This window comes from Babjeviella inositovora (genome assembly GCF_001661335.1).
Source record: "Babjeviella inositovora NRRL Y-12698 unplaced genomic scaffold BABINscaffold_14, whole genome shotgun sequence".
Taxonomy (NCBI): domain Eukaryota; kingdom Fungi; phylum Ascomycota; class Pichiomycetes; order Serinales; genus Babjeviella; species Babjeviella inositovora.
Genome location: NW_017566851.1, coordinates 244,931 through 268,062, shown reverse-complemented (window position 1 = coordinate 268,062; position 23,132 = coordinate 244,931). Strand labels below are relative to the sequence as shown.

Below are 23,132 nucleotides of genomic sequence, written 5' to 3'. Positions count from 1 at the left end.
ATTTTTAGAACGGGGGAGGGAGGTTTGTATGTGACCACTGTTTAATCTGGGAGAGAGTACGGATAGGCGAGTGTGATAGAACGACGGTTTACAGAGGCAAAGAGATGGCGCACGGCTGAGGACCAAAACCAACTGATTTTAAATGGTAGGAATATAGTGTACAACACTGGGTGCTTTCAATAAGGATTACAACAGAGAACATTTTGGGATCTAGGAAACGTTTTGGTCAGACGGCCACCCGCTCTGAGAACCTCGACTGGTATGCAGAGCAAAAAGAGCTAGATCCCCAACCCAGTCTTCATTCTTTCATAAACAAAGAACGAACAGGCCACCATTGGAACCACTTTGATGTAGCCAATACTCAACCCCACAAAGAACCCCCTGAAGCCCTTCTCACGCCAGATCACCTTGCTCAACAGCTTCACGTTGTAGAACTGGCCGTCGTTGACCACCCCGCCCACTTGCATTCGTCTTCTGATGACCTCAAACGGGTAGGCGGCGGTCTGCGAGCACATCCCCGCCAACCCACCCGCTATCAACTGCGCCCAGGCCTTCAACGGCGCCCGCTGGTCATGAGACGACTTGAACTCTGCTTCGTCCGAGCTCCGCTTGCTCACAAAGCTCCTGGAAGCAACCTGTCTCACGGTCACGTTGGCTAACAACGGCGAGCGGAAAATGTCGTGGATGAGATCGTGGGTATAGAACGACACACCCGCGTAGGGAATCATCCCAATAATGGTGGGCACAAAGCCACGGTAGAAGTTGGAGACCTGAACCGCAAAGGACGGAAGACTCTTTCTGGCGTACTTCACAAAGTTTGGATCTGTCTCTCTTGCTGGCGGTGCTTCGTTATAGATGGACGCAATCGTGCTGAGCAAGCGGCCGCGGGGCACCACCCCAGCATGCTTGTGCTTTGTGGAAAAAGCCAACCGCACGCGAATCAAATCTAGCGGATAGGTGCACGCCACGCTGGTCAAGCCAGACAAGCTACCCGCGAGCAATCTTCGTCCGGCGGTTTCATACTCGTCGGTGGGAATCAATAGCGTGCGAATCTGCTCATACGCCACGAACTTGATGGCAGCGTAAGGGAAAATGCGGAGGAGGGTCGCGGAATGGCCCTGGAACAATCCCATGACCCCGTCCATCGCATAGATCCGCTTGGACGCCTTGAGTAACCCGGTCATGGAGCCTGCGTACTTGGTGAACTCGGGGTTGGACGTCTGGAAGAGAATCTTGACTCTGTCTAGCGGCGCGATGAGGGTCTTGGCAGCACATCCGGCCACCCCGCCCGCTATGCCCGACTTTACAATATAGTTGAGCGACTGCTTATCGATGAACTGGATGCGCGGGGCCGCTTTGGCCTCCAGCGAGGTATGCAAAGAGTGAGGACCGGCCTCGGGATGGGGCAATGGCGATATACTGGGCATAGATGCAGTGGGAGCCTTGGGCTATGAGTCAGAGAAGCGGAGGGAAGGGTACTATCTCTGCTTGAGGTATTAATAATGAATGTGTTGAAGCGAGGACGCCACAGAGTGCAACTGGGTATGCCGCTGAGCTGTTGGAGCTTGTAAGAGACTGATGCGATTGCAGTGTCTCAACAACAGACAAGGCCCAGATAGGATGAAGAAGGAATAGAGGCTTGAAATAAAAAACTGTCAATACCAGAATATACAAGCAACAGATGGATTTTTCCACTAATGGGAAAAGGTGAAACGGTATTGCGTATTATCACTTGATATGTATATACGCCCTCTGACAACTCTATTTGATAGGCGCTTGGCGTTCGTTTTTTTCCGTCACTAGATCACGTTTTTCTCTGCCGTCCCGGGGAATTCCTTATAGCTGCCCCGCATGCGTGTAACAAGCCCCGCTTCTAGCATGCGTGTAGCGTCGCCGGGTTTCCCATACAGACACGACAGATGACTATATTCTTAGATATAACGGTTGGCTTTGGGAAAAGGTTGGTCGCTAGCGGCTGTCCTAGATGGTTATTTGTATATCGGGGGGGGGGTGCTCAAGTAGGTTTAGACCCAACGTGTCGTGTAGTTACACGGAGCTCTTGTTTACCTCTGAGAGCACCGAACCCACAAACCAGTTATGAATTCGTTACTTTGGCTAGTCTCAATGAACAGAATAATGGAGCAGTATGCAGATTCACCAGATTGATTCATCGAGACTGAGTGATGCATCGAGGTATAGTTCAGTTTTTTCCAAATTAGCCTATTCCTGGGATACCAATCATAAATGATTATGCAATTAATGCAGAATAAAGTTTTAGTACAAGATGGGAAAAGACAATTTCCGGGTTGTAAAAAATAAGCGAGGAAATCCCATTCGATTCAAGTCCAAAACAATTCAATACCTGAACAACGTCCTAGTATCGGGAGAAGCATGTCAATTCCTCCATTTCGCGGAGATCTCTCCAACGGCACTATTTAGAAAACCAAGATATTCACTTATAACTCTGGGGTTTATATCACACACACTATTCGATGAATGTAATACCTAATAGTTTTACTTTATGTCTTACCTACATCCCTCATTCATAACCTCCGTCGTATTCTTCTCATTTCCTATACGTGACACCATGTGCCCATGACCGCTATTCGATAATCATTCGTTCTTTAATATACCAACGTCCCCTCACCAATCTTACAACACTCCAAAGGAAATACACCTACCAATACCTTACCCCATCTACCTACTCTACCGCCCTTCGTATCTTTTCATTAATCTATAATATATGGCCCGACTGTAGTTTATAGGACCTCCAGGGCACTGGCTCTAGGAAGTACAGACAGCAGTTACCGGTACTGGCTGTAATACTCCTCTTCAGCAAACCTCCTCCGCACATTTGCAAGCACCTTTGTATCATATACAGCTTCCACCGGCTCTCCCCCATTCAATACCCTCTGCTCGTGCATCTTTTGCTCCTCCTTTGTCATTAACACAATGTTCTGGTAGCTTGGCTCCTTCTTTGGGTCCCAGCGACACAAGGTCAATCTGGTGGAGTAGTTGGAGATCGGCGACTTGCCCCTCCAGACCTCTTCCACCAAGTACTGCACGTCATGAATCGAGATCGGCACGCGCTGGTCGTTTTCACCGACGCGTGTCTGCTGGCCGGCCAAGCTCTGTAAGATGCCGTCATACACCTTGATCCTGTTTTTGCCTTCAATTGGTTCGATCGGGTATCCCGCGATGGTGGTGAGAATGTGGGTCGCGATGGTCAACCCAAACATCCCAGGCATGGTTCCCAAAACCGGCAAGATACGCACACGGAAGTTTTTCAATGCGGATAACTCCTCCACCGGGCCATTCTCAAACTCAGCCTCCTCCAAAGGCAACAACGCAGCCTTGCGCGGATCAGGCTTTTCGGCCGAGAAAACCACCGGAATCCCGCCGTTGATACCCATCTTCTTTAATCGGCGCCTGACTGAGCGGCACAACGGATCCTCCTCGGTGCTAGAGATGTCTCCAATGTTGATTCTGGTCGGATCCGACTTGCATCCGGCCCCACCGGAGGAAACCACTGGGATCTTGTTGCGGTAGCAGAACGCAAGCAAGTCCACCTTGGTGTCGATGTTGTCAATACAATCCACGACGTATGTAGGGTTGAAGTCGCCGCCGTAGATCAACTTTTCAGCGTCCGGAAGTGTCCACAACGAGTTGACCGCATCGATCTCACACCACGGAGCAACCTGCAAGGAGTGCGCCTTCAAAATCTCCACCTTGGAGACACCCACATCGGCCAAGGTTGCCACAGAGTGGCGGTTTAAAGACGATAAGGAGACCTGGTCGAAGTCGATGATTCTAAGCGCCAGCACGCCGGCTCGCACAAGCATCGTGGTGACCCAGGAACCGACTCCACCGGCCCCCACAACCACCACACGCTGGTTTCTCACCTTTTCCATCCCTTTTTCGGAAAGAAACGTGTAGTTGCGCGCAAGCTGTTCGCGAATCAACTCTTCGTCGTGCACTGTCTGCTTTGTCTTGGTTGGGGTAGGCTTCTTCTTCTGGCTTCTGAGATACGCGTGTACCGCTTCAACACAGCCAGCGGTCACCACTACCGCGGCAAGCGTGAGCAAGTACAATTTTTTGTGGCAGCCCATGATAAAGACTATGATGGTACGATAGAAAAGTGGGGTAGATCAAGTTATGCTTCAAGCATAGATGGATAAGAGGTGTGTGCCACCAGGAGTGAAAAATTGAGAAAAAAAGAAATCAAATTTGTCACGTGATGGTAAGCACACATGGATAGATCAGGTGGCAGACTTGTCGCAATAATGGGGATTGAGCAGCCAGACAAGGAAGCAGTTAGTCTCTCGCTGAACATGAGATGCAGAAGTATGGGGACAGGCTAGGATTGACACATGGGAACGTAATCAGCTTGCAGCATGGGTGGTGAATACAAATAGATGAATTCAAGGTCCTGAATCCCGTGTTCAGAGGCCACCAGGTATGCATATCGCCTAAATCCTTGAAGCTGTATTATTTCATTATAACTGAAAGTGTCAAATATTTGGCGCAGGCGCAGCACTACGGTTCAAGAGACCCAGAGAAGACTAATACTGTTTTACACATACTTGATCTGTATACATCCTACCACGTGACAGCTCACGTGCCACCGCAGCAACGCCTCCGTGGTTGCATGCCTATAGAATTCCGAGACTCGACGGTATGGAAGGTGGCTCTGTTTCTTTATTGTCACCATTGTACAACTCATACACGCAGCCATAAGTCCACGTGTAATACAATTAGCCGCTATACCTAAACATCGCCCATGAACCGTTTCTCCCTCCGCTTCAACCCGTTGTTGCGCCAGCAATTCAGCGCCTTCCGCCAATCCTCTTTCAGACGGTTCAACGCCACTGCCAAGGATGCTGCTAAGAATGCGGCGCCTGAAAAGAAGGCTACGGGTATCAAAGCCCTTATCCAGGAATACGGCTATTCAGCCTTAGGAGTCTATGTCGGGTTATCCTTCATCGACTTACCTATCTGCTTCTATGCGGTCCATTCGCTCGGCGAAGAGCGTATCGGGACCTACCAGAACTCCGTCAAACAGGTGTTTGGCTATGGGAAGTCTGACGAAGAGCTTGCTGAGTACTTCAGAAAAAAGGCAGAGGACAAGGCCAGTGGGGCTCAAGAAGAAAAGTCCACCTCTTACTACTCCCAGTTGTTCACCGAGTTCCTTGTGGCCTACGGCATCCACAAATCGTTATTCTTTATCCGGATTCCGATCACCGCCGCCATCACGCCGAGTATTGTTGCCAGATTGAGGATGTACGGCTTCAACATAGGCAAGAAGTCGTTGCTGCCTACCAAAATCACCGGCACCACCGTCAAGGCCGTGAAGAAGAAGTTTGACCCCACTGCCACCAATGCTGAAAAGTTTGGCACCACTCCAACCAAGGGCCAGAAGGGCATGGGCGGGATCTTCTAGCCGACTACAACAATGTATATAGTAATAGATGCCACAAAGGCGTAGAGCAATGTGGATCGTGAAGGCAAGATAAGGAAAGCATTCTACGTGAGTTTAGCAATGATTAATATTTCTGGGGACGCTACAGACTTGTTTAATGAAATTGCATAACAGTAGGGACTGGGCCCAAAATATATAGATGGAGGAACTCGCGGTATCAAAAAGCAAATACCCTTGGCTCTTAAAACTTCGCCTTGACTTCTCTCCCGACAGTAGACTTGATCAACCCGGATGGATGGGCAGCTGGGTAGAAGACCTCGTTGTTCTCCCTGATGCCCTTGAAGGACAAGTCAATCCCCATATAGTGCTTGTTTGGCAAGGAGTACTGGACCTTCTCAACCTCCGGCACAAGCTCCAATATCTTGGCAGACATGTTGTACATCGTGGCCTGCACGGATGGGGAGTTTTCTAAGGCAAACAAGTCCAAGGTGACCTTTCTGGCAGCATCGTAACCGTTGTCGAACAAGCCTGCGTTGGCCAACCTTTCAATGTTGGTGATTGGCCCCAATTTCTTGGAGTCCCAGTACCAGGTGGCATCAACGTCGGTGGAGAGAATTCTGTCCTTGGTAGGCTTCAAGGTGGTGTAGTCGCAGACGTTGTAGCCGTAGAACATGGAGCCGGTGGATTTTAAAACAGTAAGGCCCTTGATGGAGGTCTGGAGGTCATACTTACCGTTGCGGAAGTAGTGAAGGTAGACGTTCTTGGTTTCACCGGACTGGTGGATAAACGAGTGGTCATGTGGCTTCCCGTTGACGTCGTACTTGACCCAGCGTTGTTGCTCGATCCAAACATTGACAGCGGTGACATGCGAGTATTTGTTGACAAAGTGCTGGCCCAAGTGTGCGGCAAAGCGCTCGATTGGCCAGACGTCAGAGAGCTTGGCTTCGACGAGAATAGTGTTCTTGACAGTGTCGGTAGGCACGATTGAAGCATTGTTGGCGTTGGTATAGGACTCGTCGAAGGCTCCTTCGAGGAGTACACAGCAGGTGGCTTCAATCACCTCCTGTTTCTTTGGGTTGGTGGCATCGCGCTTGACCTTGAGGAACTTGACGAGATTTTTACCGTAGGAGGATTCTAATAAGACGGCCATGTTGCTTGAGATTGAGTCGGGAAAGAGATGTTCTGGGCGAAGTACTTTGGATGTGGTACTTGGAAAGTTGAGTGGAGAAATGAAAATGAATGAGATGGGGGAGGGCCGCGGGCCGTATTTATAGATGTATTTTTCTTTGATGTGTGCCACGCGAATGATGCCTGAAGGGCCTTATCCATCGGCTTTATCCGTGTTGTCATGCATGGAGGGAGATAGCGTGTGTGCAGGACCGGGATGCCGGTGGGATATGGTAGCAAGGGGGTGTCCAGAAGTTATCAGGAGATAACCTTAGTTATCGGCTGTAGTGCTACTGTAAGATATGTGGTCGGCGTTCCGGGCTATGTAGAACGATGAATACAATCGAAGAGGGGATTCTCCTACTTCCCCCCTGCGTGTGGTGCTGTTTTTAATTAGCTCGGCCCTTCATCGGGCATAACCGTGACCAAGGGTTAACGGTAGAGGTTGGCTGTCAGGGCTACATGCCAAAATAGAAGCAACACGGCCAGTTTGCTGGTATCGAACTAGAGGGGCCCATACGAAGGGCCACCAATTGCTGAATAGCATAGAAATAGTTTATCATACAAATTTACAGGGTTTAGTTGGCGCGGTCGACGATAAAGGGAAGGGATAACAAGTGCAGGACTGTTGTTACATGGTTACGGCCATGCAATAAGCTCCTGGGAGGGTTTTAGTTCCATTCCGTTTGAGCTATTGGAATTGAAATCGTGATCCAGAATATAGTATACATGTCTCATTCCAGAAAGTGAAGGGGTATACCGGAGTGCGTATGTTCCATATCACCGGCATGCCGACTACCCCACGTTGGAGTACCGACTAGATAGCTGCGTGAAACCACGCCATTTTTATTTTTTTTTGGCTGCATATAACCTTTTTAACCGAGAAGAAACCGAGTTTGGCCGAAGAGACTAAAAAAAAGAGAGATTGCTCCCTACATGCAGGCATTTACTGGAAGCTAAACTGCGAGATGTAAATGGATGGGAAATGATACGAGGAATTCAGTCGTACCAGACGACACTGGGGATTCGTGTGTCTGCATCCCTGACATGAACCCGAAGAGCCAATGAAAGGGATTGGAAGACGTCTAGATGAAAAGGAGACAGCTTTAATTATTAATATTCTTTATTCGGAAATTAGGATGCTATGATAAATAGTAAAAAGGTGCACACTAGCAACGATGTAAGCACCAGGATTTATAGATATCGCTTTACAGAGTTTAGCCATAATCTTGGCCGGACTTTCTCAACTCAGACTTTTCTTCTCCTGATATCCTTGGCCTTATCTTTGGCCTTATTGACATCTAGATATTCTTCTTGGCCTTTCCCTCGGCAGCACCCCTCATCTTGGACTCTCTACTCTGCTTGGCTGGAACACCCGCCTCGGTCTGCAAGACGTAGTCCCAGAATCTGAAAGACGAAGCATAGTTACCAATAAAGTGATGGTGGTGCTCGTCGTGGTGCTCAGCACCGGCCCAGAAAGGCAAAAAGTGGTGCAAAGACCACGGGAACTCGTAACCGGAATGAGCGTCAACTGCCTGCCACAATCTCCCAACAATCCAGACACAGACGGTGAACAAGTGCAAGTTGCGGGTGAGCAAGACAAAGACGATAGGAATCCCAACGGTACCGAAACCCAACACCATGACCTCAACCGGATGGGCGTACTCGGCGGTGAGTCCGAACGGCGCGGCGTATCTGTGGTGCTGCTTGTGGATCATCTTGTACAAACTCCCGTAGTGCATTGCCCTGTGGGTCCAGTAGTGCCAAGCGTCCTCCAACACGAAGAACATGGCAATCTGCCAGGCCATGGTGGCCAAGGACGGGAACGGCACGTCGTGCGAAATCCCGATCTTCTGGCACAACGGATGGAAGAACCAGATAGGGAAAGCCTCTACAAGGAAATGGGAGGTCAAAACCGACTTCAAGCACTCCCACTGCTCCCGGTTGGATGGCATCTTGGTGTCCTGGATCTTCCAGCGGTTGAAATATGGAATACGGTCGATGATGAACCACGGCAAGCAGCGGCCAAAGTACATAACTTCGTGGAGGGTGAAGAAGAGGAGCCCTGTGGCGAACAAGTCATTGCCGATCCACGTGTAGTACGATGCCCACAACTTCTCTATCCAGCTCAAGCCCGCCAAGCCAGATACGGCGGCATAGGTTTGTTGAAAAGTAGGGCTGGTCGAGTTGACGGAGGCGGCAGCCACCTGGAAGCCAGAATGCACGGAATTGTCAAACACACTGGACATGTTGTTGAAACGAAATGTGTGGTGGGTGCGGTGGGCGATGAAGAAGAGGCGGAATTAAGATCTGTTTTATGGGCGAGTGTTGTAAACAGTTGCATCGGAAAAGAAATTTTTTGAGAATGGTGGTACCACGCAAAAGAAACGGGTACGACGAACGAGTGGGAACGAGCCTGTACGACAAGGCTATGTCCGTCACGTGCATTAAATAGCTCAAATTACTGCTACGGCTCTAGATCTACCTCTGCTTTCTGCCATTCTAGATGTTATCTGCATTAAGGTCCGAACCAACCGCTTCAGTCGATTACCTAACAGTTGCAGCGAAACTCTGATACTGGACCATTGCTTTTCTGTAGGCGAGCCTGTGAACTTCGGATTGACAAGTGCTTACATGAATACTCAGTGCTCTCTTCTAAATTATGGGAGAGCACCTACCGGCTTTTGAAATCTCTTGATCGCCCCAATCTACCTAGGCTCACGCTGAACCGTAAAGTCTTATGCAGAGAGAAGTCCCCGTCGTGAATCCGTGTGTCATCACGGATTCACGGTTGAAAGTACCAAAAATTATTAATCCGTCCTTAGTAATACCCCCGAATAGAAGTATTCAGAGGATTCCCAATTGGCCGCTAAGCAGATCCGGTAGTACGGCTCCCAGTTTCCATCCCAGTCTCCTCCCAGCATTATCGATCACGTGACATGTATAGACACACGAATGCTCCAGCCCCTTGGAACCCCACTACCTAACCAGGGCACACACCGATAAACACAGATAGCATCCCCCCTCCAAACCTGATTACAGATATGCACCAGACGTTGTAGCACAAATTAAACGCAGAGAACAGACCCCAATTAAGGTTTGTCATCGTTCCTCCACCCCGCCTATTTTCCTGTTCCGCATATTCTTAATTAGGAAATAAGTGCGCCGCAGGGCCTGTAAGGTCGTGCGTCGCCAAGTATTCCCTAACGCAAACGGCGAGGGGGGAAAAAGCAAAGCAAAAACGATAGCGGTATCTAACCGCCGGGTATTCCTCAAGTCTACCCCACCATTATCTCTGCTCTTTTTGTTACCTGCTACTCACCACACGTATTCTGAAAAAGATACTCATCAGCAAACCCTACCTCCGCCCAAGCAAATTTCACCTCCACCACTTTTGCTTGCCGCCTTCACCGAACTCGCATTGTTAGTGGCACAAAAGTATCTGGATACACTTCGTTGCGTATACTGCCCGTTAGAGTACCACCGATTGATTTATTGCTCCCCCTACCAAAACGCCTGTCATAATTGAACATCACAATGGGTATCTGTTGCAGTTGCCTCTCTCGCCAAAACTCCGAGGGGATATACCCGCCGTTGTTGGCTGAAAATGAAAGAGCCGCCATATCGGCGTTACTCCAGTACCTCGAGAACAGAACCGACGTGGACTTTTTTAGCAACGGCCCGCTCCGGGCCTTGTCCACGCTAGTCTATTCCGAGAATATTGACTTGCAAAGGAGTGCCGCGTTGGCGTTTGCAGAAATCACCGAGAAGGATGTTCGCCCGGTCCAGAGAGACGTCCTCGAGCCGATCCTCATCCTCTTGCAGTCCACTGACCCCGAGGTGCAGAGGGCCGCGTGCGCCGCGTTGGGCAACCTTGCCGTCAACAACGAAAACAAAATCTTGATTGTCGACATGGGTGGGCTTGAGCCGTTGATTCGTCAGATGATGTCGGATAATATCGAAGTGCAGTGCAATGCCGTGGGCTGCATTACGAATTTGGCCACCCAAGACGATAACAAGGCCAAGATAGCCACCTCCGGCGCGCTCGTGCCGCTCACAAAGCTTGCCAAGTCCAAAGACTTGCGGGTCCAGCGAAACGCCACCGGGGCCTTGCTCAACATGACCCATCTGGGTGAAAACAGACAGGAGTTGGTGGCTGCCGGCGCCGTTCCAGTGCTCGTGCAGTTACTTTCAAGCGAAGACCCCGACGTGCAGTACTATTGTACCACTGCCTTGTCGAACATTGCCGTCGACGAAATCAACCGCAAGAACTTGGCAGCCACCGAGCCACGCCTTGTATCGCAGTTGGTGTCGCTTATGGACTCACAGTCGCCGCGCGTGCAGTGCCAGGCGACGCTTGCCTTGCGGAACTTGGCCTCGGACGCGCAGTACCAGCTTGAGATTGTACGGTGTGGCGGGTTGCCGCACTTGGTGAACCTTTTACAGTCCTCTGCACACTTGCCCCTCATCCTCGCCTCGGTCGCCTGTATCCGCAACATCTCCATCCACCCCATGAACGAGGCCCTTATCATCGACGCGGGCTTCCTCAAGCCGTTGGTGGCTCTTCTTGACTACCAGGACTCTGAGGAGATCCAGTGCCACGCTGTCTCGACCTTGAGAAACTTGGCGGCCTCGCTGGAACGCAACCGTTTGGCCTTGCTTGACGCCGGGGCCTTGGCCAAGTGCATGGAACTTGTCCTCGATGCTTCCGTGGCGGTGCAGCTGGAGATTTCCGCCTGTTTTGCCATTTTGGCCCTTGCCGACGACTTGAAGTTGAAGCTACTCGAGCAGGGCATCTTGTCAGTGCTTATCCCGTTGACCTTTTCGCCAAACGGCGAGGTTTGTGGTAACTCGGCCGCTGCCTTGGCGAACTTGTGTTCCCGGATTCCTGACTACGCGATTATCGTGGACAACTGGCAGTCACCGCATCAGGGCATTTCTTCGTTTCTCACGCGTTTCTTGGCTTCGGGCAACCCAACCTTCGAACATATTGCCCTCTGGACGATTCTCCAGTTGTTAGAGAGCAACGATGTGGAGGTCAACGGGTTGATCAAGGAGAACGAACGAGTCTTGCTTGGGATTAAGAGCGTCAGTGGGCAGGTTGCCCATGCCGTGAACAGCGGCGGTGAGGAGGAGGGTTCCGACGATCCAAAGGTGGAGTTGTTCAACTTAACCCAGCAGATCTTGCAGATATTGGGATAACTATAGTGTCCCGGTGTGTATATATGGCTAAAAGTTGTAATGAATGTTATTAATGAAATGTAAATGGTTAAGGTCAGCATCTCCCCGGAGACTGCCGTGGGAATAAATTACCACCATTCGGATTATAACACAGCCTGCGAAAAAAAAAGGACGATTGACAGTGGCCCTACATCTAAATTAGAGGTTTTCTCAAGGACATAATCTGGAGCTGCTGTACTTTGGCGAACGCAACTCATGGTGGATTTCTATATCTTGGTTTGTGGTAAGCCGTAAAATGTATTAAACCCAGTAATCAATCGACGTATGTTTTGGGAGGAGCCTTTAAAAATGGCTGTAAGCAAAAACTAATGAGCTCCGATACCGGGAGTCGAACCCGGGTTTGCTCGGTGAAAGCGAACCGTGCTAGCCGTTACACTATATCGGAAGATTCACTGACATTATAGATCAACACATCATAAAACAAAAGGCTGTTTCCGCTATAGATTGCTATATCCAACTCATCCCTCAGATTCTGTCTTCAGGCATGGCTCGTGCTACAGCTTTTATTTCCCAATACATCCAATAGCTAAGATAAATAGGTGCTATTTTCTCTCTCTAGATTCACGTTACCTTATTTTCCATTACCCAATCTCGAGAGCTCACTATGTAGTTGGCAGAGGTTGACGTCTCTGAAATTAGATTAAAAAATCTCCCATTAGTTTCATCCCAATTAGTGCTGATGAATAGTTAGGTAACGGCTAGATATACCTTAATCCTTGTGATTTTCCCGTTCCCATTTAAACGATATAGATTCCCCAGTTTATATCCTGCACTGACATTCAGTCACCTTTTGCCGCCAAATCAACTTCAACTTCTTCCTCACACGCCTTTCAAACGAGGGACAAATCATCTATTATCTTATTCCCACGCCTTCTAAGCTCCCACTAAATCTCAGATCATGTCTGACCTTGCAGAAAAGGTATTTGACGCCTTATACGCGTTCCAGACGCAGACCAAATCGATGGCTAACGCCACTTACCACAGCATCACCGGCTCGGAATACGTCCAGCAAGTTTCCGAAACGGTTGAGCAGTCCACCAGATGGTTTGCTAAGAAGACTAGCGACACACCACGGTTGCCATTCCACCGTTCAACGCCCTACGAACGTGTGACAAGCTCGCTTTTGCGCCGCAAACGCCTTGTTTCGGTGCTCACCATCGGCCTCGCGTCGCTTTCCGGGTACTACTACTACCAGAAGTGCTACTTACCCCGTTTGTCGGAGGACAGCACAGAGAACAAACGACGGGCCAAGCGAATGCCAAACGGGGCGCGGTATGAGGTGGTTTTGATTATTGGCTCGCCGGTAGAACCGTTAACCCGCCTTATCGCCTTGGACTTGGAGAAGCGGGGGTTCATTGTGTACATTACGCTCACCTCAGAACATGAAGTCAAATTTGTGGAGACCAATCGCTACAATGACTTTGATTATCTAGACATGGTTGGAACCCCCCAGGACTTTGAGCTTGCGTTGATGAAATTCAAGCAGCGCATGAACGAACGCGTGGTACCGTTTGCCGGTGCCCAGCCCCACAAGTTGCACCTCACCTCTGCGATCTTCATCCCTGACATGGCGTATCCCGTGGGGCCAGTGGAGAACATTTCGAGCGGAACCTGGAACCGAGTGACGGCCAAGTTGAACTTGTACCTCAACTTCCTTGCCTTTGGTCTTGTGGATATTGTGCGTGCTAGCAGCGGAAAGATTATCTTGGTCAACCCCGTGATTCTCCCAGCGTTGAAGTTGCCCTTCCACTCGCCGGAAACCATCACGTTCAATGCTGTCCAGGACTTGTTTACGTGTCTTCACCGCGAGTTGTCGTCAGGAAACGACATCCAGGTCACCCAGATCCGTTTAGGCAACATGCTGATCTCCAACCAGCCGATATCGTCAACTAAGATCGACAATTCGATCCAGAGAGAGATGTTGGCGTGGGACGACCAGACGAGGGAGATTTATGCGGAGAACTTTACCAAGGTAAAGCACACCAGCGGGCCTATTCAAGGAGTCAGGGGTACGCCATTGCGCGAGTTGTACCATTTGGTGTATGATTTGATTTATGACCAGAAGAGATATGTCTTGGGCGGTGTGTGCTATTGCGGTAGTGGGGCAAGGATTTATGATATTATCGGAGGCTTGTTGCCTCATTGGATGATTGATTGGTGGTTGAGATAAGCCATTCAGCCCAAGATCACCTCAAGGAATAGGAACCCTCTGTGTGACCACTAGCAGCCCCAAAGATGAAATACGATCCTAGAGGGATTATTTACTGATGAATTTTGGGGTTTGTACGCTGGTTTGTTTTCTTCAAAGTATCAAACTGCTGTATATATGATAATATTATTCTATATACTATACTTTGTCTTGGATGTGACAACCCATCCGCTTTAGATTTTTGGGAATATTGTAAATACCGTATATTTGGCGCTTCCTATGAATCATGTACTGTCCCTCTTGGTTTGTGCGTACGGTGTGACCAAAATGTGAGACATGCATTTCACGTTTCCACTTTACATACAAAGCGTGCCCCATTAGGAGTTAATTGAAAATGCATCGCATGAAGTGCATGTCTGAATCGGTTGTGGGTTTCCGGTTCGATAAGACCATCAGCACGGAGGATCTTGCAGACGCTAATCAGAGCTGCCTTTTGGTGCGAGCCATGCACAAATTGAGGCAGTGTTTCACATGCACGATGGATCAGTAATACTTCGGTATAACGGTGTTTTTAATGATTCCCTCTGAATGGTCCATACGGGCCATCAAATAGATCGTTGGCACTTGAAGTTGTTACGAGGAAAATCCTTACGTCTGGCCCAATTGTGTTTCGTTACTGATGGAAACTCAGTCTTTTTAGCTCACTTGGCGATTCTTAAAGCAGTCTGTACTCTCCGCTCCATAAAGTGTGATTGTCCATGGGTGTGTATTCTACGCTGCTATAACGCAATGCACCTTTCGAGCTCATGCCGTATGGAATTTCGGGTAACTTAACCAGTCTCAGATCTATAGTAGTTTCGTTCTGAATGAAGGATGTCTTACTTCAATGGAATACATTACGACGCGGTCCAACCACTAACCCGTCACCTTGCATCTTCCGTGCGCCATCTTGAAACATCTTATCTAGGAGCCACCGCATAACTCCGGTACCAGTAGCTAGTAACAAGGGGACTTGTCTGGACTAAAGAAAGAATAACATAGTGCCTCAACTTCCGGATAGTGCCTTAATTATATTTTAGTGATCTAGACCTTTAATGCAACGCTACAAAGCCTATCCCCAGCGTCTGATATTTCTGTATAAATAACGGTCAGTGTACCCTGATCTGGAAATTAATCCAACGTGTTTAATTAAAATAGGCTCTAAAAAAACCACGCTCCTTTACACACTATGAACAATTTGGTCCGCTTTTCCTTCCTTGCCGTCATGGCCTTTACCGGTGTTCAGTCGCAAGCTCTTAACAGCCAAGAGTTTGCAGCCTTGATCGAACAGGTGTTTGGCGTGGTGATTCCAATTCCCGAAGGTCTTAGCTTTGATTCTGCAAAGTCTGGTAATTTGTTTTCAAACATTGCCCCACCTATTCCATCCACCTTAGCTACCGTCTACACGACCGCTGAGTCTGCTGCTGATGCTCTAGCTTCTACAGAGCCTGTCGTCGGTGCCTCAGCTTCTACAGAGCCTGCCGCCGATGCCTCAGCTTCTACAGAACCTGTCAGTGAAACCACCGGCCGCGGCACTTACTATGATGTCGGAAACGACAACTGTGGGACCGTCTCTACCAATAGCGAATACGTAGTGGCAATTGCCCAATCATTGTACGAGACCGAGGCTGGCACAGATGATATCAGTGGCTACTGCGGTAAGTACATCAATGCCAGCTACGACAACAAGTCTGTTAGAGTCAGAGTGGTTGACTCCTGCGAATCTTGCACCGACAATGACCTTGACTTTTCCCCAGCGGCCTTTGAGCAATTAGCCAACAAGGATGTCGGTGTTATCCAAGTTACCTGGGCCTTTGAGGAGTAGGACTTTTTGACTACCCTTGTCTCTTTAATCATGAGTTCCTTTTTGTTTTTGTACTATTCACCAGAAAATCTCAACGTTTCTCTATTATCAATGCACATGCTATGTATAGGGCTATTATTTATCCGATTTGTAGGATCTGATACCATGTGCTTAGCGCTTAATTTTGCTGTTACGTAAATCTCAAAACTAATCCAGACGAGGGATACATTTCAGTTAAATAAACTTGTTGCTAACAGTGTTACAGTTTAGACCGTACCCGGTTTCTACGAGGACCTCATGCATGGATCTAGCGGATTCCATGTACACGAGAAACGGATGAATGTTATCACACATGTTGACATTTGGAAGGAAAATAAGGGAATCCCGTTGACCTCCTCTATCTCTTCATCTCCTCCTATACAATCATCATGGCAACGTTCAGCCTATCGTACATCTCTACCTTGGGTAACCACCCCGCCCGCGTGAAGGCACATGAAAGGCTGCTCCTTCTCGTAGCATATATAAAGTCGTCTAGCATAACTTGGAAAGTGAACCATTCTCAATTATAGCAAAGTCCTTGAAGTTAAGCCACCAAGTCTATATCGTTTAGTAATACTAGGGCCAACGGTATCCAGGTGAACGTTCAGTTTACCCACTCTACATGGTAATCGAGGTAGTCCTCGTCGAGAGTCAAACCTGCATCAGTGCCATTCGAGTGGATCCCATTTACATATTTAGCCTCCATCGCCAGTGCTAACTTGAATTACAGACACCTAAACATTGAGGTAAGTGACGTATACAATAAAAGCAGCTGAGGTAATTTACATCTCCCTGACCAGACTGTTCCAGATTTGGCTTCTGGCAGCAGCTTGGACCGCCCTGGCCCTTTGTCTTGTTTAAACAGCCTTGCTATACAAACATTGGGGATATAAATGCACGACCCCTTTGGCACCCTGTCTTGATCTGCAAATGCCACATTGTGTAACTATTTTTTGCTTTGCGGAATCACCCAAGCAATGAATCGTCCAGTTTGGCGCATATGTGCACATTCTGCGTAAACACCGGCAGACTCCTCCTAGGAACCACTAGCTTGCCTGATTGCCCTGCCGAATGGAGTTAAATGGGCGGTGGCTTAGTAGCATCCAGGACTTCCTTTGAATGGGGATAGCTTCTTTCCGACCGCTTTCCAGCCTGGCTGGGGAAAAAAGGAAGTTTAGACAACACACAATCTAAACCGGACAGCCCTAAGCAAGCTGTAAATGTTTGTTCCTATACCATAGGGACCGTGTTGTGTCACATACTATCTACAGCATCTGGCAATGCCAATTCTACTCGGAAGTGCTAAAAATATCCTATATCCAGCGCATTGGTAGCGTGCACATATCTGGTCAGACTAGACCAACAAGAAGAGCCCCCCGGCATTATCCCCCCTGGTTCCCTTTGTCTCCTGCCTTTGTTCGCCTGCCTGCGAGTACATGCCTTCGGATATACCTGCAGGAATATCTCTGCGAATAGGCATTCCCTGTACCGAGGCCGCATATGGTGCGTCAAGCTGATATGTTATTATGTGTTTTGTTCCAAACGAGAGGGCGAAAACCACGCCGCCTTTCCGTACCCACTTACACGTGCTGAACGTTCACTCTTTATTTTCCCATCATCGATTTATTTCTGATTGCTCGGAGCCAAAACTCTTGATAGCTATTTTAGTGACTTCATCCAGCTTTTTGTTTTCTCGCCAGCTACCTTTTTAGCTCATTTCCAGCTTCAGCTACTGCCCTCACCTCGTCCCTCGCTAGCTCCCATTTCTAGCTCCCACGTATTTCTTCTCCGATGTTGAAACAATACGGAAAGCGTCGCAACACCCGCCAATACGACTTGGACGACTTGTGGGACACCTTCAAGGAACACGAGATTTCCGATACGTCGTTTGCTCAGAACAGCGACGACGAAGAGCCTTCTCCTGGGATTTCCTACGGGATCCAGCCGCCGGTTTTTGCGGCGTTTAACGACTCACCACTCGCAAGAGACGCGGATATTGTGTCGCTAGAGCTGGTGCCACTTGAGGTCCCGCGCGTGCGCGCGCGTGAACCTCTCGCCCTGTTGTCGCCCAACGTCCATCGGATGGTCCATTTGGAACAGGACAAACCGAATCCACATGTACATACACGCACGACTACCGCCTACCGCATTTCCGCGCCCATGAACCCGAGAAAAGAAGTGATAGACGCGACGGGACGCTCAAGTAGTGTGCCTATGACTACACACAGCATTCAGACCGCACCAGACCGCGAGCTGCGCGCCGCGAGCAACCCGACGCACCGCCGCAGTATCTCCACATCGATCCTGGAGTCGGATGCGATTGCTAAGGGAAAGAAACTCCTCCGTCGCATGTCGCAATCGTTCCGTGGCCCTGTCGTGACCGAGGCGCGCCAGCGCTCGCCAACGCGCAACCCACCGCGCAGCAGCATCTCGCTCTTTGAGAAGAAGCCGAAATACCAGTTTCCGGGAATCTCGCAGCCGGTGCTCCACCAGTCGTCGCAGAAAAAGATTGAAAACAAGTTTGGAAGTTCGGTTATTTCACTCAACGAGGGCGTGATCGCACGCGAGACGCGTTCACGCAATGTGTCGAACTCTAGCACGGGAACCACTCGTACCACCACAAACGGCTCTGGGTCGGACAAGACCAAGCCGGTCGCTGTTTCCTCCGCCCCTGCGGTTCGCAGCTTCGTCTCGTCTCGCGCACGCTCTTCTTCCGCGACAGCTGACCACCACTTGCACCCCCTCCTCGCCCTCACATCCTCCCCCCATGTCACCCCCTTCCTGTCCTTCATTAACTCGCGCCTCCCCCGGTTCCAGCTCTCCAAGCTAGCCGAGTCCACGTACAGCGAGGTGTTCCTCGAGGCGAGCTTTTCGGGTGACGCGCGACATGTGCTCAAGATCGTGCCGTTCGCGGCGCACGCGGCGGTCTGCACGCAGGACTTGGTGCAGGAGTTGCAGATCACGCAGCACTTGTCACACTTGGACGGGTTTGTGAAGTACACTTCCTCGCACGTGGTGCAAGGGAGCTATCCTGAGCTTCTTCTCCGCCTCTGGGACCGCTACGGACGCTCCAACTCGTCGGAAAATGCCCGCCCCGACGGTTTTTCCGCGACGCAGATGTTCCTTGTGATTGAGCTCGAGTATGCGGGCACTGACTTGGAGCGATTCCCCGTGCAGGACTGGCAGCAGGCGTCGCGCATCTTCTGGCTGGTGGCGCGCACGCTCGCGCTCGGCGAAGTGGAGCACAAGTTTGAGCACCGCGACTTGCACTGGGGGAATATCACCATCAAGGAGCACGTGAATTACCAGAAATTGGCCGAAATGGATGTCGCTATGGGTGAAGACCCTACCGCAACAGAGTTGGAGGTGACTGTCATTGATTTTACGCTATCCAAGCTCAAGCTAGATACCCAGGTGGTGTGGAAACCGCTCGATGACCCGGAGTTGTTTACGGGGAAGGGTGACTACCAGTTTGAGATTTACCGGTTCATGAAGGCAGATTACCTCCAGAGAGCTCGTCGCAACGGCGTCGACTGGTCCGTGGATTTGAAGTCCAACGTGTACTGGTTGCACTACCTCGCGGACAAGTTGTTGAACCACAAGCTGTTGGTCGCGATTGCGCGTGACGGCAACGGGCCCGCGAATCCGCATCACGCGGTAGATGTTGCGCGCGAGACACGCTGCTACGAGGCGTTGAAGATGTGCCACCGCATTTTGGATCCGCGCGGCGCACGGCACGCGCGCAATGTTTCGTGCGACTCGTTCGCTGGTGCCGGTGCGTTTGTCGCGTGGGCGCGCGGTATGGGTGTTGTTGATGTGTAGCGTTTATATAAATGGTACAGTGTTAATAAGTGGGTGGGGGTATGCATAGGTAGCTGAGAGTAAAGAAACGCGATCTAGTTCGGGATTAATCGTTGAGGGTATAGAGTTTCTGGGGGTGTATATGACCATGAAATGGTTCACCTTTTTCAGCCATCATCTCCAGTTATGGGATGCACCCCGTTGTGGTTGCTGTCAAATGCGGATATCGGTCAGCGTATGTTTTCTCGACATGCGTGTGCAAACTTCCGTTTCCAAGCACAGCTAATGCGAGATATTTAAATAGAAAAATTTCAGAGTCAGCTAATTAACATACCCAATAGCAACATTAACCATGGCCACTGCGACCAACAATGTCATAGAAGGGATCCTCAGACTTGGCATTTTCACAGAATTGTGGGCCATGTAGCACCCCACACAGGGCAATCCGTTTATTGATAAACCCACCGGAAAATGGTCGAAGTTGCCTATAGGCACAACCCCGATGGAGAAAACCGTTTGGAAGCTGATCCAATGGAAGGCGTACCACGACGACATGTGCTTCTGTACCTGTTTGTACAATGCGAACTGGAATATTGTGGGTATGTCTAGAATTTGTTTCCATGCCGGGGTAAGGGGTTTCTGGGCTATTTTTATCCTAGAGCTCTGACCTTATTTTTGGTTTACTTCAACCCTATGACACATCGTAACACGTACTAACCACTTCCAGCAATCCTACCAGTAATTGGTGCCGATCCCCCTCTGAGCAAAGCTTCAGGCAAAGGTACATGGAAACCTGGTGTGGGACTTGATAAACGCATTTCTCTTTCCGTTTCTTAGGGTCGCTTTCTGCTGGGTGACCGGGTGTTTGTCAATGAATGCGCTTTTGATCTACAAGTACTTGGTGATCCGCATCCAGCAACGCAATATGAACATTGACGGAAACATGCTTGCGAATATGCACGAATTTTACTGCGGGATGGTGGAACATGGATATTACCGAAATCTGTCTGTCAACGGATCAGACATGGATGTAGGGTACCAAACGAGAGATGACCAGATCAACTTCGGGTCAGGCAACCAGTACATTGGGCTATGAGTATGACACAAACAGGTTGTGAGTCAGCACAGACTGTTATCCTTAAAGTTGGGCCTTTTAAAAGTGCAGTTTCGATTCCCCAAGATACTGCACCCACCATGTTTTATGGCACTTGAAAAAAGTGATTAGTGTTAAACAGAAACTCGATATTAAAAATTAAACTAGACACGATTACAATTATCCGGTTATATTCATTATATTTATATATCAACATTGGACCAAGCGATAGACACCAATGCATGACCCTCCGCTCACGTGACTAGGCGAGCCATGGGCATCCGATAAGAAAGTTGCGATAAGCTTCGATCGTGGCGACACCCACAAACCCAAAACGTTACCCAACACCCTGGCACAACCAAGTCATTAGTGGGGAAGCAGAGAAGATTATTCTGGTCACTGTCTAAATATACTATTAGTATACTCTTCTCGGGCATCCACAGCGACACAAATAGTAACATCCAATGAGTACTCTCCACCCCGACTCCCTCGCCATCAAACCCACCCACTCCGTGGGACCCTTCCGTACGTATCCTTCATCTGATATCCCTCCTAGGTTGGAACCAACAAAGCACCACACTTTGAGGTGGCCGCCTACGATAGATGTGTCTAATAGCCCGTATTAACACCTCAGAATTGGGCCAGTCACTCTACGAAACTATACACTACCTTCAGCGGACCGTCCACGATGCCTTCAAACTCACCTACTCACACAGAGATATCTTGCAAACGCCAATTGTCATCTTCTGCCCTTTGCTCAAACTTCGCCTTACATTCGAGCCGTTCCACCAGAAGCTCATCCTTGTAGAGATTCTCCTCGAATCCGCTGAAAGCGAAACCACGGTCAATTTCACGTATAACGCCCATTGGATTACACCCAAACCCTCGTTCGCAAAGATCTATAATAAGATCTTTGGACCGACGTTTCCGGGAAAACTCAATGCCGCGCAAAAGACGTACATTTTGTCGTATCCCGGCATCTCCTTCAAGTTTAACTTGGATAGCGTGGGGGAAAAAGCCTGGGAGCAGCTTAAGGCCTCCCAGACCGATCTCAACTTGTTGAACGTTGATATTAATCATAACCAGGTGTTGTGCAGTTCTATATCCGTCTACCATGGCGCCCAGTCCTGGGAGAGGTTTGCCGAATCGTTGCAATGTATTCTGAAGAATGTGGTGCACTCAGCTAGTGCGGGATCCCCGCTTGCTACCCTCATCAGACCGCTAAACGGGTCGTCGCGCTTGCAGAAACTCTATGTCAACTTGCCAATGGGGCACGCGAGGTTTGTCTTCCAGGACGGCCACGACACCACCTTGGTTCTCGGCTCCACCACGCAGCAGGAGGTTCTAGCCCGCTTGGGCCCGCCAGAGGAGGCTTTTAGGAAGGCTCATTCCTCTGGATTGCTTATCCACCAGTTGGCCAATGGCCCCGCACCATCCACCCCGCGCGGCGAGTTTCCCCTGCTGGAGGCGAAGGTGTTCCACAACTACTTCAGGTATGGCTGCGACTTGATGTACGACACCTCGTGCGACGCCAGCTCTGGAGGCTCGCCTGTCTTGAAGAAGATTGTGCTTCACAGTGGAGTCGTAGACAGCTTGGACTTTATGCGCTGGGAAAAGTGCAATTGGTGCATCTGGGACCCCAAGGGAACCCTATCGCAGTACAACTTGCCAGAGACGGCGTTTGATTGGGTTGAGGAAGGTGCTCTGCAATATATTGTAAACTCGGAGATGTATTTCGCGGAGGTGGCGGTGAACGGTACGGGGGCCAAAAAGCCGATCTTGTTAGACCGCAACGAGACTGAGTTTATCCATGACTTGGAGATTATCGATTCCAGTGAATACTTGTCGCAGGGAGAGAGAGAATCTGTGGGGTGGGAGGTGGAAGACGAGCGCACAAAGAACTGGGGCCAGACCATGTTGTATGGTTCGAGGCGGTGCATCTGGGAGGTGCTCATCTCGAATGATAGCATCAGTTCGGTGGTTGTGTTCTAGCGGGAGGGCTCTCGGGTGCTTTTCTTTTATACAGTTTATTACATTTCGTTTCTGGAGTTTGCGGTACGAGACGAATCTACTCGTAAATGGGATAAGCAGGGGTGCTCCAACCCAGAGAAGATAAAGAGGTCTACGTGGGGTATGTCAAGAGAATGGGTTATATAACACACGTACTATAGTAAATTAAATTCGTATAAGAGGAGTAAAAAAAAAATACCTATTCTTCCGTTAGGAGGTGCACCACATATGTTATCAATCTTTTCTCTGGCATGATAAAGAAACAGCGATTAAAAAAAATTGTAGAAATGGATCTGGGACAGATAAAGAAAGGGGGTACAAAAAGCATAGAATACATGTTTGGACTAAATGGCTAAAACTAGGGAAATAG

At 49.4% G+C, this 23,132-nt stretch overlaps 12 protein-coding genes and 1 non-coding gene across 13 annotated transcripts; 8 read left to right on the top strand and 5 right to left on the bottom strand.

Annotated features, from left to right (window-relative positions):
* Positions 1-278: 278 nt before the first annotated feature.
* On the bottom strand, positions 279-1,427 carry LEU5 (coenzyme A transporter; the record flags this gene model as incomplete). Its single annotated transcript, XM_019132023.1, has 1 exon — positions 279-1,427. One exon carries the CDS (start codon positions 1,425-1,427, stop codon positions 279-281), a length of 1,149 nt encoding a protein of 382 aa, XP_018983016.1.
* A 1,109-nt stretch (positions 1,428-2,536) lies between these two features.
* Positions 2,537-4,404, bottom strand: BABINDRAFT_163397 (tRNA threonylcarbamoyladenosine dehydratase). Its single transcript, XM_019129892.1, has one exon. It carries the CDS (start codon positions 4,107-4,109, stop codon positions 2,805-2,807), a length of 1,305 nt encoding a protein of 434 aa, XP_018983015.1. The 5' UTR covers positions 4,110-4,404; the 3' UTR covers positions 2,537-2,804.
* A 376-nt stretch (positions 4,405-4,780) lies between these two features.
* NAT2 (Nat2p) lies at positions 4,781-5,440 on the top strand (the record flags this gene model as incomplete). Its single annotated transcript, XM_019126660.1, has 1 exon — positions 4,781-5,440. The coding sequence occupies one exon, from the start codon at positions 4,781-4,783 to the stop codon at positions 5,438-5,440; it is 660 nt and encodes a 219-aa protein (XP_018983014.1).
* A 220-nt stretch (positions 5,441-5,660) lies between these two features.
* Positions 5,661-6,569, bottom strand: BABINDRAFT_41248 (uncharacterized protein; the record flags this gene model as incomplete). The annotated part of the gene is made up of 1 exon (XM_019132015.1): positions 5,661-6,569. One exon carries the CDS (start codon positions 6,567-6,569, stop codon positions 5,661-5,663), a length of 909 nt encoding a protein of 302 aa, XP_018983013.1.
* An 877-nt stretch (positions 6,570-7,446) lies between these two features.
* BABINDRAFT_163395 (sterol desaturase family protein) lies at positions 7,447-8,897 on the bottom strand. The gene has a single exon (XM_019129891.1). It carries the CDS (start codon positions 8,833-8,835, stop codon positions 7,888-7,890), a length of 948 nt encoding a protein of 315 aa, XP_018983012.1. The 5' UTR covers positions 8,836-8,897; the 3' UTR covers positions 7,447-7,887.
* Positions 8,898-10,123: 1,226 nt separating this feature from the next.
* On the top strand, positions 10,124-11,788 carry VAC8 (protein anchor; the record flags this gene model as incomplete). Its single annotated transcript, XM_019132012.1, has 1 exon — positions 10,124-11,788. One exon carries the CDS (start codon positions 10,124-10,126, stop codon positions 11,786-11,788), a length of 1,665 nt encoding a protein of 554 aa, XP_018983011.1.
* A 352-nt stretch (positions 11,789-12,140) lies between these two features.
* BABINDRAFT_t327 lies at positions 12,141-12,212 on the bottom strand. Its single transcript has one exon. It is a non-coding gene; the product is annotated as a tRNA-Glu (tRNA).
* A 576-nt stretch (positions 12,213-12,788) lies between these two features.
* BABINDRAFT_172742 (uncharacterized protein) lies at positions 12,789-13,997 on the top strand (the record flags this gene model as incomplete). Its single annotated transcript, XM_019130910.1, has 1 exon — positions 12,789-13,997. One exon carries the CDS (start codon positions 12,789-12,791, stop codon positions 13,995-13,997), a length of 1,209 nt encoding a protein of 402 aa, XP_018983010.1.
* Positions 13,998-14,319: 322 nt separating this feature from the next.
* Positions 14,320-14,540, top strand: BABINDRAFT_163392 (uncharacterized protein). Its single transcript, XM_019129890.1, has one exon. The coding sequence runs from the start codon at positions 14,371-14,373 to the stop codon at positions 14,524-14,526; it is 156 nt and encodes a 51-aa protein (XP_018983009.1). The 5' UTR covers positions 14,320-14,370; the 3' UTR covers positions 14,527-14,540.
* A 1,000-nt stretch (positions 14,541-15,540) lies between these two features.
* On the top strand, positions 15,541-15,825 carry DAG7 (Dag7p; the record flags this gene model as incomplete). The annotated part of the gene is made up of 1 exon (XM_019131401.1): positions 15,541-15,825. A coding segment is annotated over one exon (285 nt), but the record flags the coding sequence as incomplete, so codon positions are not given.
* Positions 15,826-17,211: 1,386 nt separating this feature from the next.
* Positions 17,212-20,021, top strand: BABINDRAFT_163391 (uncharacterized protein). Its single transcript, XM_019129889.1, has one exon. The coding sequence runs from the start codon at positions 17,650-17,652 to the stop codon at positions 19,678-19,680; it is 2,031 nt and encodes a 676-aa protein (XP_018983007.1). The 5' UTR covers positions 17,212-17,649; the 3' UTR covers positions 19,681-20,021.
* A 364-nt stretch (positions 20,022-20,385) lies between these two features.
* On the top strand, positions 20,386-20,836 carry BABINDRAFT_163389 (uncharacterized protein). The gene has a single exon (XM_019129888.1). The coding sequence runs from the start codon at positions 20,531-20,533 to the stop codon at positions 20,753-20,755; it is 225 nt and encodes a 74-aa protein (XP_018983006.1). The 5' UTR covers positions 20,386-20,530; the 3' UTR covers positions 20,756-20,836.
* Positions 20,837-21,205: 369 nt separating this feature from the next.
* BABINDRAFT_163388 (uncharacterized protein) lies at positions 21,206-23,030 on the top strand. The gene has a single exon (XM_019129887.1). The coding sequence runs from the start codon at positions 21,356-21,358 to the stop codon at positions 22,742-22,744; it is 1,389 nt and encodes a 462-aa protein (XP_018983005.1). The 5' UTR covers positions 21,206-21,355; the 3' UTR covers positions 22,745-23,030.
* The last annotated feature ends 102 nt before the right edge of the window (positions 23,031-23,132 follow it).